General features: G+C 47.3%; 1 protein-coding gene across 2 annotated transcripts in view; it reads left to right on the plus strand.

Annotated features, from left to right (window-relative positions):
• LOC147011839 (tumor necrosis factor receptor superfamily member 14-like) overlaps positions 1-18,282 on the plus strand; it is a 100,834-nt gene that overhangs the window by 45,439 nt on the left and 37,113 nt on the right. For both annotated transcript variants that reach the window (XM_085857219.1, XM_085857220.1), the window contains exons 2-5: positions 1,266-1,344; positions 1,792-1,917; positions 8,059-8,214; positions 9,152-9,239. In XM_085857219.1, the coding sequence (XP_085713345.1) occupies positions 1,266-1,344; positions 1,792-1,917; positions 8,059-8,214; positions 9,152-9,239 (449 nt within the window). The remainder of the gene's footprint in view (positions 1-1,265; positions 1,345-1,791; positions 1,918-8,058; positions 8,215-9,151; positions 9,240-18,282) is intronic.

The raw sequence follows: 18,282 nt of genomic DNA on the forward strand, positions 1-18,282 counted from the left end.
TCGGCCGCTGGACAGCAACGGGCGGTTGCTGGGCAACAAAATTCAAACGCGCACATTCACAGACTATATGGCATCTGTTGGCAAAGTTTCATCGAAATCGGTTCGCTGGTTCATGCTGTGGAGCCTCTCGTTGCAGACACACACACACACACACACACACACACACACACACACACACACACACACACACACACACACAGCCGGAAAACCCGACAATAAGAGATATCTCATGTTGTGTTCATCTTTCGGCTGCTCCCGTTAGGGGTCGCCACAGCGGATCATCCGTTATTATCCGCATACTGATTTGGCACAGGTTTTACGCCGGATGCCCTTCCTGACGCAACCCTGGTCGCCTCTTACGACACAGGGATCAGGATTTGGGTTTCGCCATGATTCCGGGCTGCTCTACACCCTGCCCAGTGCAGAGCCCCCGTCCTCAAGCGATCCTCCAACCCAAGCCTCCGAGTAGCCGGATTACAGGCGCACGCCACTACGCCCGGTAAGAGATATCTCATATATATATATATATATATATATATATATATATATATATATATATATATATATATATATATATATATATACATACATATATATATATATATATATATATATATATATATATACATATATATATATATATATATATATATATACATATATATATATATATATATATATATATATATATATATATATATATATATATATATATATACATATATATATATATATATATATATATATATATATATATATATATATATATATATATATATATATATATATATATATATATATATATATATATATATATACAGATATATACATATACATACATACATACATATATATGTATATATCGAATCCAACAGAATAACAAAGTCGACTGACCGATATACTTGAAAAATCTTCGATTTTGCAAGTAACAAACAGACAGAGAGGGGTGAAAACATCACCTCCTTCACCTTCGATGGCGGAGGTATTAATTAAAGTAGTTCTTGTAAGGCCTGACGTCACTTGAAGTGGCATCCATCATGAATGTGTCCTCGATGTGAGGGATTATGAATCAAAGCATCATACTTCATGATGTACAAATCCAGAAGAATGCCTAAAAGTCTATGAAAGTCATGTGTTGAGTAATTGTTCACCTGTTAATAACAGTAGCCCCAAATTCAAACTGAAGATCACATATTGACCAGATTTCACTTTTACTGCAAATAAATATTGTAAGACTAACTAATTTTCACTCCGTTTTTGTGCAGGTCTGGAGACTTCGCAGAGAGACGTGCGCACCTGGCTTGTATGAACACAATGGCTCATGTTGTCATAAATGTCCAGCAGGTATGGGCTATGTTACTGTGTTATCCAGAACAATGCTGTAATTTTCCCAAATTAAGTCATGTTTCAACCTGGTGTTGAGGAATTTAAGGTACTGAATATACTTGCTACACTCTACATAGACCTGTTCTGTTATCTGAAGCCCTTGGCTCACAAACTTCAACACTATATGTTTGTTATCATTCTTACCATGTGCCAGACTGAAAAGAGAGGGCCATCATGTTGCAGGTGCTAGTTCCTGGCCAAATTGCTAATTCCTGCCATAATTTATGGGGGGGGGGGGGGGGTTTGAGCACTGCATCAGTCTCTGGGTGCTGGCTCCAGGTGCTGTTTACACTTTATGGATGTCTTCACCTTCAAAAGAAACCATCCAGAGACGTTGAAAGGAATAACAAACAAACAAACAAAAATTGCTCAAACTTAATGCCGTGACATGTTGCTATTTCCCAGGAGAGTTTGTCAAATCCCACTGCTCCTCAATGGCCGAAACGCAATGTGCTGCTTGTCCGCGAGACACCTTTTCCAATGGCTTGTCTAAACTGCGGGAGTGCATTCGATGCTTCAATTGCGATACTGGTGAGTAAATTACATCACTGTGAAAAATAATCACATCTTAGCTTTAAAATCATGCAACAAGAAAGTACTAGTTTAATAACACTTTATAAAAATGACCATTCTCTTCTTCCCTCCAGACCACCACATCCATCTCATGTTTTCCAACTTCCACCCTTCCAATGTCATAGTCTTTTAAACTGAAACATAAGGCAAAGCTCAGAATTATGACGTCTGATCATTGTATCGCATTGTTGCACTATTCCATCCCTAGATTAAATAATGCACCATTTTAAACAACACATTCATGATTTTCCCACTAGTTCCTGGGGAGGCTGCCATGTCTTTATCCTTGATTGACTGATATGAATGTGCCGTATCACTTGGTTGCTGTACAGCCAATCACTGACAAGACGTGGCAACTTCCTAATAGATTACTGGGGCGTTCACTGGGGTTGAATTTGCTTTTAAACTGTGCGTTTTTGTGTACATCATACATTCCATGCTACTTCAGGGTAGCATTGTACCCCATTTTGTGTCGAAATAAATAACAAGCAAATTCAATAGGAGGTTGATCAAGGTATGATAATTGCTGTGGGAAGCAAGAAGCTGATGTTTTAGACGTTACCCCTTCTTCAGAACCTTCTTTTTCTCTGTCGAAGGGTTAACATCCAAAACATCAGCTTCTCCGTGCTCCTCATGGCGGTTAGCATACCTCGATCAATGTCTTGTTGCTTTCATCCACAAGAATCAATAGTCATGAAGTAGAGGTTTATATTCAGTAAGTCAACCGAGCGAAGCATAGCCGAAAGGAAATGGGGGCATGATGATCTGGGTTGAAGTCATTATTGTGAGGGATTACATGACTGTCTAACTCTTCAAAACGTTGATGGTCATTGAGGTTGGTGGGGTCATGCTGGTGGGTCTGGACTATGATTGTGAAGCTGCTAACTCCAAAATAATTATTGTCAATTGATGTATGTACGTTATAAACAATGAAAGCAAGATAGTCCTGCTGCGTAGTCTGATATTTCAGATCAATTGTTCAAATTTGCATAAAAGCACCAAAATTGGTAGACATGTAGAATAATGTATTCCGAACCATTCTAGATATGGAGCCACCCGAGATTGTGCCTTGGTCAGCTTTGGCGACCATTTTCCAAAATGGCCGCCATTCTACTTTAGCGAAATTGGCGATATGCTCTTATTTTCTTATTGTATTGGTGGTAGATATAAGGAAAGTGTAAAATTCAGCAAATTGACCATGAAAAGGCGTATTCAAATATTATGAGCCAGTATTTTCGGTAAAAAAGCCATTATTTGATTTGTAAATTGCTGCTCTCCTGAAACTTTTCGCTGAAAAGTACCCATTATTGCCTGGAGAACAAGAGTCAAATGATATTCATCACATTCAATGGGTTTGGAATCAACAAAAATTGCATTATAGATTACATATGTGGTGGAGTCTGCGGGCCTACGGGGAAGGGCATGGTGGTGTGGGAGTGGTCGGAGTGGTCATCGTATCTGCAAGGGATATAAGGTGTGCGCGCCGCATGAGGCGTCGTAGGAATGCAGTAGTCGAACGCGGCTTGTGCGTGTGCGTACGGAATAAAGGAGAGCCGCGGGCAGAGTACGCCCACGCTCGCGCTTGTGCAACACAGCCCGGCTCGACTGTTCCTCCGCTCGTGTCTGCCTGCTAAGCATCTCCCATTCAGTACAATACAGTTGGCGACGAGGATCTTCGGATCGGCGTGTGCAGGGCACCAAGTAACCCGTGCGGTTCCAAGCTACGGAGCCAAGGGTCTCGCCAGCACGACCATGGCAGAAGGTCGGGGCACGGCGCACGGACGCGTACCCGTGTTCGGGGGAGATGAGTTCGAGTTGTTTTCTGAACAGTTAGGTTGCTACTTTCGTGCGAATGATGTAGAGGATGAAGAGAAACGCAAGGCGATCTTGCTCGCCTCGCTATCAACGGAGCACTACCGGCTGCTGAGTGATTTGGTGGCTCCAAATAGGCCCAGTGATGACGTGCTATCGTTTCAGGACATCGTGGCGAAAATGAAGACCCACTTGGCGCCAGAGAAGTCGTTACATCTCGCGCGGTTCCAGTTCGATCACCTCGCTAAGGGTGGCGAGGAGCGCGTTGCAGACTTCGTAGCACGGGTGAAGCATTCGGCTGTGCCGTGCAAATTCACGACAGAGGAGCGTCCGGCACGGCTCAGAGATCGTTTTATTTCTGGTCTGCGAGACGCAAAGATGGTAGCAGCCATCCTGCGGTTGACCGACATCACATTCGACTCGGCGGTCGCGACTGCTTCGTCTGTCGAGCAGACACTCACGGATGTCCGCACCATTGCTGGCCAGGACGTAATGAGTAGCTCCAGCTGGGGCATGTCGGCTAATCCCGAGGTCCACGCGGTGACCGCACAAGTGCCGCAGGTCGTGCAGCCCGGAGTCCGAGCGATGGCTCAAGTGCCGCAGGTTGCACACGCGCCTGGCGGTGCGGGATGAGGGGCACCGCAGCACGGTCGCACCGGGAGCGAAGGGGCTTTCCGGGGGTGCTGGGGATGCGGGGGTCCGCACCTGCGACAGATGTGCCCGTATAAGAACACCGTGTGTTTGCATTGTCACAAGGTGGGACATTTGAAGCGTGTGTGTCGGATGGCGGGGGCCTCCGTTGGGGTCTTGGATGACGAGGTGCGGGAGGACCCCAGTGACCTGGAGATCGGCCTGCAACCGGGGCATGACGATGCCGGCGAGCCGGAGCGGGAGATGCAACCACGGTTGAGTCTGTTTTCCGTTGGTTCGAAGATGACGACGCCTTTCACGGTGGAGGTCGAAGTGAATGGCCAACCGACTGTGTTTTGCGTGGATACCGGGGCTGCAGTGTCGGTCATGGGTGAGCAGGCGTCTCGTGGTCTTCGCGGTATTCGCCTGGTCAAGACGGCCTTGTCGTTATACACGTACACCGGTGAAGCGATTGCACCGCTTGCGAGGGCCGACGTCTCATTGCGCTACCGAGATCGACGCGCCCGGCTCTCGGTGTTCGTTGTACGAGGGGAGGGGCCCGCCCTTTTGGGTCGGGACTGGCTGGCGCACCTCGGACTGGATCTCCGGTTCGTACCTCCAGATGTGCCAGTGCTCTCTTCGAGGCCTTCGTCGAGTACCGAGGGCGAGGCTCTGGCGGCGTGGGCCGCGTCGATGCAGCGGGAGCGACCGTTCGTTGCTGCCTGCGGCGGTGATGTGCGGTTCGGGAGCGGCGAGAGCCGTATCAGCTCTCGCGATGAGTTCCCGCGCTTCGCTCACGATGAGTTCCCGCGCTTCGCTCACGATGAGTTCCCGCGCTTCGGCAGCGTTCGTGAGGCAATGCGCGTCGGTGTTGTCCAGGCAGCTTCAACAGGTGGCGGTGAGCCCGTGGCGTTAAAGGGAGTCGCGAGTCACAACATCGAGTCGACAACCAAGAAACGGACTCGTGATGTGGGTTGTGGGTTGTTGTTCATGGCATATGTGTTTTTCCTTGCTCTAGTGATGCAGTTTAACGTTGTTGAAATAAATGCCAGCAGTTCTCGTGTGAAAGTGGATTTGGCTGAGATCAGTCAATGGGGTTGGTATTATGATCAATGTGATGTGGGAGCAGTGGTGGCGAATAAAAAGGTTGGGTTGGCCTTCCATTGTCCCGGGCCGCAGGTAGTTGCTTTGTCATGTGCTGGGAGTTTATCAAAAGACCGCGCTGTACGGAAAAATGAGTGTGCAATGCTTCGAGTGATGTTCGTAGTGATTTATAACGAGCCTATGATTGAAGTGTGGTTTAAATGGAATTGCGACCGTCTAGCTGCCATGTGGGTCTCGGAGATCGACTCGGAACCAAGACTGGTGCACTGGTCGGCGTTACCCCCACCTCTGGCTGCGAGCGCAGCTCTGTGTTCGCTCAAGGCCGTTTAGACAGGCGTTGGCGTCTCAACTGATTGTGGTGCGTGAGTTGTTTTGGAGCATTAAGTGCGTACAGCCAGCGGCGCTGTTCAGCGCCCCCGGCCAAGGTCGATCAAGGCTGCCGCTGGCGCCACGGCTTCCAGACAGCGGGCTTCCGGCCTCGGAATGTTTATCTACGTCGGGTCTGCCTGGGGGGAGTGGGCCGGAGGCGTTTGATGGTGCCGGGGGAGGTTGGCTCGAAAGATCGCCACGACCTCGGCGAGGGCCGTGTCAGCATGAGCCGCCTGGGGGCGTTTCCGCTGGGTAGGGCTGCTGTGTTTTTTTCGCCTTGCTGCTTCATATCGGTAACACGGCCAGAGTTTGGGAGGTGCTGTGTCTTCGGAATCTGGTCGGGGCAGCTCCATTAACCCGCTTTCACGCATTATATGATGTGGTGTGCTGTTATACTTCGTTGTTTTCATTTTATTTTCATGATTATTATACCGAAGTCCTTCGTGTTGTTTATGCTTCTTATAATGGTGATCATTTAATAATCATAGTTTTAGGGGGGAGGAGTGTGGTGGAGTCTGCGGGCCTACGGGGAAGGGCATGGTGGTGTGGGAGTGGTCGGAGTGGTCATCGTATCTGCAAGGGATACAAGGTGTGCGCGCCGCCTGAGGCGTCGTAGGAATGCAGTAGTCGAACACGGCTTGTGCGTGTGCGTACGGAATAAAGGAGAGCCGCGGGCAGAGTACGCCCGCGCTCGCGCTTGTGCAACACAGCCCGGCTCGACTGTTCCTCCGCCCGTGTCTGCCTGCTAAGCATCTCCCATTCAGTACATTACAACATACTTTACTCTATTTTGAAAAGGGAACTGATAATCGTGATAATGACAAACTCAGAAAATGTAGTCAAATTATTACACACTTCACTTTGAAGCAGCTACGGTTTACTGTCTACTACCATTATACCAGTACACATGGTACTTGCATACATCAGTCTAGTACAATATGAGTTTCTGAGCTCAAGTGTACTGGCTCTGGATCAAGAAGTCAACACTTTTACAAGCAATGCGACTTTGCATTTGCACATTCTAAGCTAAGCTGATATCTCAGTCTGTGTCTACTGCGTCTGTCTACTGGCATTCTCCTTCACAAGCACACAGTCCAGTGCATTGCAGATTAGCCTTCTTACATTTGCAGCGGTTTATACAACCTTTTTTGCAGCCGTACGACACCAGCTCGAAGCAGCTTTTTGAAGCCTCAGGGAGTGTGGTCCAGAGCGGTTCGTAGGACCCATCCTCTGTTTGCCGCCAGCCCCAGCTTGTTGATGATGGAAGCACGGCTTGAGCGACCAAGACCTGCCCCCAGACATAGCCACCCTGGAAGACTGATCTCTTCACATGCTATTCCAAAGCATCGTAGGTAGGTGGGATGCGCTGGACAGAGTTCCTCTTGGCGAAGAGTTTCTTTCTGGCCTCGTTGACATCCTTATATGGACTGGTGCGGTCATAGAGGAGCACCACAAACCTTTCAATGCAGTGCATTGTGTCATCCTGGATGTTGACTGGCGTGGTAGTCAGGGTCACAAGAGAATCTGTCAGTTCTGGAAACGAGTTCCATGTGGCCCAGGCAGATTTCTTCCCATGCCCCACGAATGTTGATACCGTGTCACATCCGGTCATGGCATGGTAGACAGGGAGGGCACGTGCCTTCTGTGGACCGAGGGAGGTGGCTATTTTATGGGCAGGGATGTAGTGGTAGTTCTTGCCCGTCCCAAAGGCAATCCAGAGTTCATTATGGGAAAATGGATTTTCCCATAAAAATGACCATTTTTTCCCCGATACAATGGTTGGAAATATAATAAATCAACACAAATTACATTTTTATTGTTTTCCTTTGTAAATGCACATCACATTGAGTATTTATCACCTCTGAGAAACCTACAAAGAGAATAACAATGACAGATATCCCATGTTGTTAAAGTAGAATGGCGGCCATTTTCCAAAATGGCCGCCAAAGCTGACCAAGGCAAAATCTCGAGTGGCTCCACATCCAGAATTGTCCATACCCTGAAAAGGAAAACGGTAAAGGTGAAAAACAAAAAAATGGCAGGAAGTCAAAGTTGTATCAGTGTTTTGGAAACACCCTGTACTTTTTAATCTGATAATAGTTGCTATGTAAACATGCTTGACATTATTTGTTACTGTGGGGAGCGGAGATTGTTGGATTGTGATTTGGATGCCATATGCTACAGCGGATGGCTTTAAGGAGGTGAAAGGATGTACGCCAAGTGAAGATTCCGTGTGCGAATGTGCCCCTGGATTTTTCTGCATCAGGAAAAGGCAGATCAGGTGTCGACACTGCCAGAGGCATTCCAGCTGCGAAAGTGGCACAGGTCTTGCAAAATCAGGTGAGAAATGGTGCAAAGCAAGAACGATAATTGTTATTTCATTTTTTTAATTTAAAAATAGAAAAATGCTTGTGAAGGAACACACCTGAAAAATAACGTAAGACAAATGTTTTCCAAAGCCAGTTGCATTGTTGGGCATCCTCGAGCATTCCACATTCTTCTTTGGAAAATCAGAACTACTCACGGTCTACAAGCCCTTTATTCGGAGCTCAAGGGGGTACTGCTCTCCCGTATGGACTGGAGCCCGAGCATCACATTATCTTTTCCTGGATTCTGTGGAATTTAAAACTCTCAACGTTAGCGGAATCTCCTACAATGATGCTAAAGTACAGGGTCTGTTGCTTTCACGTCGCACGCAGGTTGGTGGTCTCGTTTTTTTTACCACCTCTTCTATGATATTGCTCCTGCTCTTTCAGCCTACCAACCATCCACTCCAACTCTCAGATGCATGCGTTCTTCCAGTAACCTCCTCCTGGGTAAACTCGCAAAATCCAAGCTGACTCCACACCTCAACTCCTTTATTCTTCGCTTCCTCTGTCTATAGAACCACCTTCCAGAGGTCATTCTTTGCCACTCTTCCCTCTACGGCTTCAAGCAGGCAGTGCACTGCCACCTCATGTCATCCCCTATCCTAACCCATGATCTTTATTACCCCCTACTCTTCCGAACTCATCCCTCTCACTTGTTGGTTTCAATGTTTCCCCCTCTCTCCCTCCTCTCTCTTCTTTTCCTGTTCACTCATTTCCTTACTGGTTTTGCCCAATTGTGCCCTACTATCCCATTGTCAATTTTACTTTTCACTTCCATCAACCTTACTCTTGTAAAGAAAAAAAATACACACACGTTATCTTACTGATGTTAAAGTGTTATAAAAGCTGTTTTGATTATTCAAAGTGTGTGACATTTTTCAATGTTTCAATTCATTTGTGTGGTTTAGGGACCCAAGACGAAGACTCCTCATGTATTCCGTGTCAATCCGGTACTTTCTCACATGGTGGAAACACCACTTGCCAGCCATGGCAGAAGTGAGTGCATTGATTACATTGAACGGCCTACTGCTGACATCACTGGAATATTATTTCACTTATAAGAAATGGTATTGACCTCGTGACCTCTGTAATATAGCCTTGACCAAGAGGGAGGTGTGTGTGTCCACATTCAGATCAACTTTAATATTGTAACAGTCGCAGCCTGTTCCCGTTACCCGGTTTGAATTCTGCGGATTGTGTCAAAACGAATGTAGCCACCAGCAAAATTCTGCAGCCCCAAACAAGTTCCTGGACATGTTTGTTACATTACAATACTCGTTGGGACCATGTAATAAACTGAGTGATGCGCCGATAAGCACTTGCGACCTTCCTAATTTGGCCGAGCAACCGTAGATCGCGAGTGCTGTGAACCGGATTGAGCCAGTTCGTTTAACGATACCGAAATCACCAAATTAGATCACAGCAATGAGCAAATTCCAAGACCAGGTACATTTAATGAACAAGTGAATGGCACAGGTAAACGATTACATGAAGTAATAACAACCAGTATGCAATAAACAAATATAAATGAATCAGTAAATAACCTTGTGTTAACCCTTACCACCCTTAAACAAACTAAACGTCACAGATTTCTTAACGGTTCTCATCTTAGGGCCCGTTCATGCACTCGACAAGAATACAATACAAACATTGCCGAGACGTCAATTTCAAACCTGGAAACAAGCTGTGCAGAATTCCTGGAACAGAAATCAACAAGTCAGCAGCTCTCTGGTGCAATCCAGTGTAACTGTCGCTGCCCTCAAAGCCCTTGTTGCTTTAGGGAAATAATTTTTCGCAACTCCAGCACACTAGGTTTTGCACACTCAGAAACAGGCATTCTCCATCCTTCTGCATGAAAGCCATCCTCAAAAAGAGCTCCCTGTCCTCCCGTGAATAGTCACTCTCCTGGCTTTTACATCTCTCTTCCAGAGCAGCTGTAATAGTCAACCTTTTCTCCGTAAGCTTCATCGCCAACTGACCTCAAAATAGCTCCCTGTCCTTCAAAGCGGCTGTTAACGGTCAACTGCATGCAAGATCAACTGCTGATCTAACTTCATGCCGGCGGCATGAGTGAGCTCCCGTTGTGAGCCAATTGCTGACTTCCTCAATGCTGTTTGCCCCGATAATCAGCTCCTGTGGTGAGGCTAATGCCCTACCTATTTCAATGCAGATTTGCCACACCTGCACATTCTTAAGGTTTGAACTGCAAAGTGTTCATATGGAATGCATATGTATTGCACAAATAGTACATCATGCTTATCGAAACAAATGCTAAGAAATTCAGTGACCTGCAAAAGTATTCACCCTCCTCGAAAGTTATCACATTTTGATGCCACCTGACCTTATTTCATGATGCATTCAAAGCAAACGTAATATAAAGAGTCTTCACAAACTCCTCGAAAGTGATAGATTTTTTTAAATGCAGATAAAAGGTGAATAAGTTTGATTAGCAGAGGAAATCTTAGTTGCATAAGTATTCAACCCTTTGCCGAATTAACCCAAAATCACTTCAGGAGTAAATTATTTCTTTGAAAGGGTACAAAATAAGTGTCGTTGGTTTTCCCTGTATGTAATCAGTGGTTTAACTTATAAAGTAAGCTCCAACTTATCTAAGGAGTTTTAAAGTGGAACTCACTTGGGAAACCAGCAAGGCAAACATAAAGACCAAGAAGCTTTGCAAAGAAATCAGACATAAAGTGGTGCAGAAGCACCATTCAAGAGAGGGTTTTAAGAACATTTCAAAGTCACTCATTTGAGTTTGGTGAAATCCATCATGAGGAAGTGGAAGATGTGCAGTGTCATCCCACCCAGATTCTACCCAGATCAGGTCACCCATTCAAACTTAGCAGCCAGGCAAGTAGAAAACTGGTTCAGGATGCCAATGTAAATCCACCAATAACTGAAAGATCTGCAAGGTTCAATGTTTTAGATTGGAGTTCGTGTACATCAATCAACAATATCCTGTTCCCTTCACAACGCTGGCCTCAATGGACAGGTAGCAAGAAAGAAACCATCACTGAAAAATACACATCGAAAAGCTCTCTGGAATTTGCGAAAAAGCATCTTCATGAAACTGCAGGCATGTGGAGAAACGTTTTGTGGTCAGATGAGACAAACATTGATCTTTTTGGTCTAAATTCAAAGCGTTACATCTGGTGTAAGCCCAACACTGCACTTAAATAACAGACTCAACACCATCCCGACTGTCAAGCATGGTGGTGTCAGCATCATATTATAGGGCTGCTTGTCATCAGCAGAGACTGGCAAGCTTGTCAGGATAGAAGGGACAATTGACAGTAAAAAGTACAGGAGAATCCTTGATGAAAACTTGCTTGAGTCAGCCTTGAATCTGAAACTGGGTCAGCGATTCACATTTTAGCAGGACAATGATCTGACAAGCAACGGCTGGCTTGGGTCACGCGTCTTTAATCGCGATACCAACGTACTCCTGTACCTTACCAGTTGGGGAGACAGAACCCCTAGTTACAGACTGGCTTTGTCAGTGACCGAGCGGAGTCTACCAGTCTGTAACCATTTTGGTCTTGTATTCCAATCGAACGGATCGTTCCTCGACGCGACACGAAGTAATCCATAGCGGCAACTTCATCAGAATTAACCAGATTTATTGGGGACATCAGGGATCACAACACAAGCAATAACACGACAGTGGTTTTATTAACAATCAACCCGTTGTTAACTGGGGGACCATGGCTAAAAGGTTTCAAGGGGATTACTACGAAATATGCCTTATACAACACGTGCAGACAAACATGCATGCAGGACAACACAGAGTACTTGGTGATGGCTCATGGACGAGAGGACCGTGTCCCAAAAACACGAATGTGGCTCGTAACAAGTGGTGGTGTCCACGGGTTCGAACTCCCGCTCGAAAGTGCACGCAGCAGGAGATGGCGCAGCAACTCCCGTTGCCTCTTGTTCGTCACCGCGTGCGCGGTTCTCCTCAGCACGTTCTGGCTCCGAGCAGCGTCGACGATGCGAGACTGCCGATCTCTCTCCAGGGTTCAGCACACGAATCCCGGCCTGGCCTGTTCTCCATACAAGGTCCCAGTCGAGGTCCCAGTTCCGCAGGCGGATCACAACGTGTCGAGCCGTGAGGTGAGCAAGGACCGTCAGACACTCCGGCGTATCCTCTCCGGCCTTCCCGCCTCAAAGCCCGACTCGCGCTTCGTCCCCTCAGTTCCTCTCTCGGTCGAATCACCGACGTGCAGGTCGGTTCAGCGTCTCTCCCGGCAGACCCAACACGGTGCCTCCTTCGTTCGCTCGCCTCGAAGCGACTCCGAGCACGCCTCGAGAACCCGGCCGTTCCCCACACACAGCACTCCTTTTTTCCCCTTTTCTTTTCTCCTTTGAGTCGTGAGGTGAATCGATGTGCAGTTTCCGCTTTCTCTGCCGACCGATTCACCACTGCCTTTTTCTTTTCTCTCTCGCCTCGACACGCGAGTTCCTTTGACACACATCTGTCTCGGTGATTCTCTGACCAAAGGCTCCTCCCCTCATGTCACTTCCTGTCCAGGCCACACCCCTCGCTCTCAGCCGACTGGGAGGGGCCTATTCCGGAATGAGGAAGGAATAATAGCGATCTCGTTTCACCACCATAGCACAAACACGAAAACAGTCTGTTACACCTCCCGACACACACATATCGTCCCTTATACCACACAACCTATCTATACATGAATTTAATGGGGGAACTGAGCTAATTCTATATTTCATATTCCCGTAAGGGCCATTTCCGTAACAATATTATGAACAGATTTGGATAGTGGGCCATCTCAAAATTTTTGATGGCAGTGGAAAATGGCTGCCACAGCCATCAGCGGCTGAATTTGGGATGGCCCAATATCCAAATCTGTTCATAATATGATAGGCTACTAGTGTGCCAAATTTGGTGCTTTCCTCACAAAATTCACAATTCTTATGCTATATTTAGCTAAGTTGCCCCACGAGTGGGAAACAGCTGAAATGGATGAAGAACGATATCAAGCCTTGAAAAGGCACATACTCAGGTCCCCAGCGTCGATTGTGACGTCATACCAAACGAAGAAGAAGAATTGTGACTTAAATCGTGCAAAAAAAAACAAAAAAAATAAACATTAATTGTGACGTCATTCGTGATGTCATAGCACCGTGTCTTGTCATTGGTTGACAGATAAATGTCCGTAACTTGGGAACCGCTTGTCCGATTAATATCAAACCTTGAAAAGGCACATATTCGGGTCCCCAGCATCGATTGTGATGCCATACCAAACGAAGAAGAAGACGAATTGTGCCGTCAATGGTGCAAATAAATAAATAAACATTAATTGTGACGTCATTCGTGATGTCATAGTACCGTGTCCTGTCATTGGTTGACAGACGTTATTGGTCATTATTAGTTGACAGACAATATATAGGTCGTTATTGGTTGACAGACGTTATTGGTCATTATTAGTTGACAGACAATATATAGGTCGTTATTGGTTGACAGACATTGGTAAATGTATCATGTTATTCTTTTTATTACTGCAAATTATTGTGCTATTATTATTATTATTAATTTGCTGTTATCATTATTCTGAGATATCTTTGGGGAAAAATGGCATGATAAGATGGAACGACACTTCAGCTGTGATATATACACCTTTCCAACACTGAAAAAAAGCAATAAAATGGCCATAACTTGGGAACCGTTCATCGGATTAATATCAAACCTTGAAAAGGCACATCCGCGGGTCCCCGGCAATATTCCTGGCAAGTTTCAATCAGATCAGACCGGTGGTTGTCGAGAAACGGCGGTCGCAGACAGACACACACACACAGATTTCTGGAATTATAGATAGATGTGGATAAATATGCATTGCACATGTGTTCGATGGATGGTCTGTTCCCCATCCAGTGTTTCTTTCATTATGTAGCCTCTCATTTTCTTCTTTCTCATGTCCTCTTGAACCGGATTGAACCAGCAAACCACCTCATGCCACCTTTGTATCTTTCTTCTCTCTTTCCTCTTGAACTGGTTTGAACCAGCTGACCCATCCAGTAACCTTTTTCGCCCACCTCTATCTCTCTGAACTGGTTTAAAATGGCCGATGACCACCGAGCCATGACGGGAGAGGAATTCAGATCAGAAACAGCACACACCCAATAAAAACAGGACCAATCTGTGGGAGAGGTCCACGTGGCCAATTGCATCAGGTAAGAGAACAGATGCCCCTTAAAAGCATTCCCCAATGATATCTGGGTGATATGTAGATTTGCGGATCAAGACAAACAGTGTTTCCATGGACAGAGGGCGAAAAAATGGCTGCTGAGCATGAACTTTAAGTATGGGTCAGTTCATTTGCAATTTGTCATCAGGGAGGAGAGTCGAGTCGAGTGGTTTGGGTCATTCGCACTTTGTCGTCATCATCTTCTCTTGGGTCAGAGTCTTGTCTGGATTGTCATCAGCTCGCTGGCTCTCTCACTGCGGAAGGAGCTGTCTCTGCATGATGCCATCGACCTACCCCATCGTGTCTGCCGTCATCTCCCTGCAATTTGTGACAAGCCATGCTGTGTGAGACCAGCTGGTGCACATTGGAGAGGACAACGGAGTGCTGCTCAACTCTCTGCGAGCTGCGGGCTGTTGCCAATATCCAAGGGGGCTGCGCCGGCTTCTCAGAGCCATCACTGAGGTTTGAAGAGGTCCAACCCATTTTCCACAACTATTTCTTTCTCACTTTCTCTCGCTTTTCTTTGTCAGCTGTAATCGTGGCAGATTTGTCGCTTTTCTTTGTGAGCTGTTTATTTGTCAGCACACATCGTGGGTAACGGGGATTGAGTGAGTTGACTTGTCTATGCTTTGCTGATTTCAATACATGAATGAAAGTAAACTTGTTTCCTGACTCATCCTGCTCACATCATTGATGGTGACATATGGCAACTGAGGTGAGCCTATTGATTTAGAACAGTGGTTACCAAACGGAGCTACGCACCACACTGGTGCCGCGACAGAGGATGACAAGTGTGGCAGGAAGATTCAAAGACAATCAAAGAAACATTTAAACTGAGACAGACAATTCTATTATACGAGTTTAAAAATTTAAAAGCCTCGATCATGTCACCTCGAGCTCGTCTATATGTATATTTTGGGAATGTGGTGTGCCGTGAGCAAATTTTTATCCCGAAAGTGCGGCCCAGTGAAAAAAGTTTGGAAACTACTGATCTCGAGATTGGTCCGTAGATATGGTCATGTGGTTTGGTTCCGCTCGGCCAATTAATAAGATCTGTCATGTGACTGTCGGCATGATACTTGCTTGTACCAGGAACTTCACCTATACGGTAACACAGATATATATATATATATATATATATATATATATATATATATATATATATATATATATATATATATATATATATATATATTGTTGCGAATTCGCGCCCGACTGCGTGCGAGTGGCCACGTAACTCGAATCGCGGCACGTCGCCCACCGGACGGACAATTCTGTCGTGACCCTCTCGGACTAACACCGGGAACTAGTCACGGGTGGGCCTTTCGGCCTCACCACGATCGTGCCAATCGGCCCCCCGCGTGGGATAGGGTTGTTCGCCAAATTCGACCTACCTAAGTACCCACACGGAGGGTAGACCGGGCGATCGCACCTCGCCGCAGGTCGACTCCGGACTCGGGCCACTTTAAGCGACCCATTCCGTACTGTCGGGATAACCGAGTGGTGTTATCGTCAACCTCGACGGTTCCGATTAATTATCGGGCGTATTTAGCCCACTACCAACCCTTTACGTGAAGTAAGATGGAGATTCAATTAAAGAAAAGACGAAGCGAAACGGGAAAAACAGTTCAACATGAGGCACATTTATTCCGCGGCACACGGAAAGCACACATATACAATTACAACAATTATGCACCAAAAGCAATTGCAACAAAAGAAACACAACAATGCAGATCTACTACCGACGACGCGAGCACACGGCAACACTTACACAGTTTTACTTTACAGACGGCGCCGACAACACATATACTCAAAAGCAAAAGAAAAGGGCCACCCTCAACGACAAGGGGGCAGACGGGGTCTGTGGGCGCGAGACCGGGTGAAGCCTACCCGTCTTGTGATGAGCCGCAAATGTGGCGGTGGTGCCCCGACTCCGCGCTCCTCCGCGGGTTTCGTTGGCACTGCTTGGAATGGGGTGGGAACGGGGCCCCTTTCCGCACTATCTCAGCAGGGGGGGGGGGAGAAGGGGAGAATTGTTGATGCTCTGGGGAAAGAGGATAGCTGGATTGCTTGGGTCCCACGACGAGCGACTCCACTGCGACCTCGACCGTGCTACCGGCTTCCCCTCTCTGCAGCTCCCCGACAGGCTCCGAACCTCGACAGACTGACTCTCCTCCAGACCCGTCTTGACTGCTGCTGCCACACTCCGCCGCCGCCACACCTCTCCAACTCGCCCGAGCCCAAAACTCTCCCGCTGCCACACTCCGCCGCCGCCACACCTCTCCAACTCGCCCGAGCCCAAAAACTCTCCCGCTGCCACACTCCGCCGCCGCCACACCTCTCCAACTCGCCCGAGCCCAAAAACTGACTGAATTCGCCCCGCGCTTGGCGCTTTATAGTACGGCAGGAGAACCCATATGCAAATTTCCCGATCAGGATGAGCTCGGGGCCGGAGCCACGCTCGCCCATTGGACGGAGGAAAAGTGGGCGTGAACCTCCCCTGATCCTCGAATTTGCATATATCGATTCTACTCCGACGCGCCTCGAGGCGGGGCCAAATCGCCCCGCGATTAATGATTGGACGGATCGGAAGTGGGCGTGTATCATTCCTGATCCGACCTCTCCTCGGAAAGGCCGCACTTTGTACCCGCGGCTCAGTGCGCGCCCTGTACGAGTCCAGGACAGCCTGACGCTCGGTGCCCACAAGCGGTGTGGGAATGGCCGCAGAAGGAGAGGCGAAGGTGGTGGAGGGTCTAAAGTGGCGGTCCCTGGCCACGGTGACGCTTGGAATGGCGGTGATGCGATGGTTGCGGGATGGTGTGCTGTGAAGGTAAAGGTCGTGGCTGTTGGCGTTGTTGTGAAGTGGCGTTGCGGTTGGTGGTTGTTGTATGATGGCGGTTGAGACGTGGTTGGTGCAAAATAACGATAGAACAGAAAAACGGCGATGTTAAAGGGTCGCAGCCCGAATGAATCACATTTATTCCCTCAAAACAACGGGTTTGGGGCAAACTACACATGTACTTACAGAGATATCTCACCTACGGGACCTGAATGGTGGTTTGCGAATTTCCTCAACCACAACACTACCCCCTCCCCTTTTTACAGACTCGTCCCGAGTCGTCAAATTTTCGTGTGCCATCATGTGTAGTTCTCCCCTAGTACATTTTACCTACGGATCCCTGAGTGCGACATTCATGGTATTCGTATCCCCAAAATAAATAACCTGAGGGCTGAGTAACTAACTAAACAAACCCACTCACACAGACGACTTAAATAAAATTGCCGGCGCTAAGACAGACATGCCGGGGGCGCACTCATATTTACAGTACATCTTAACCTTAACTTACAAATTTTACACTAAACCATGGCCCAGGATCAATGGACTCTGCAAAAAGAAAGCAGTTAGCAGGGAGCCAGGCTGCTCGCATGCAGTCTCTGGCTCAAACAATGCAGGTGACAGGGAAGGTGGCCGGCTGCTCACACGCAGTCCTAGGCCTCCCTTTTGAACTGAACGCAGTGAACCACAACGGTGCATGGGCTGCACAAACGCAGTCTCCATGCCAGCTCAAGTGGCACACGCAATGAGCGCAACGGATGGATGGATGGACACAAAACACGGTGCACGGGCCGCCACTGCAGGCCCGTGTTGTAGCTGCCAACAGGGCAGTTCTTACAGCTTACAAACTGTTGCTTTCTGATCCTGGCGCACATGGAAATGAACAGGGGGGGGGGGGCAAAGCAAAATTGAACGGGCCTGGTGAATAGGGGCAGTGGGCATGGCATGGCAAAGGCAACAGGCAAACACAGCCTGCAGAACCAGGCCATGGCAG

Source organism: Eptatretus burgeri, chromosome 15, assembly GCF_056783735.1.
Source record: "Eptatretus burgeri isolate ZD-2024b chromosome 15, Ebu_testis_v1, whole genome shotgun sequence".
Lineage (NCBI taxonomy): Eukaryota > Metazoa > Chordata > Myxini > Myxiniformes > Myxinidae > Eptatretus > Eptatretus burgeri.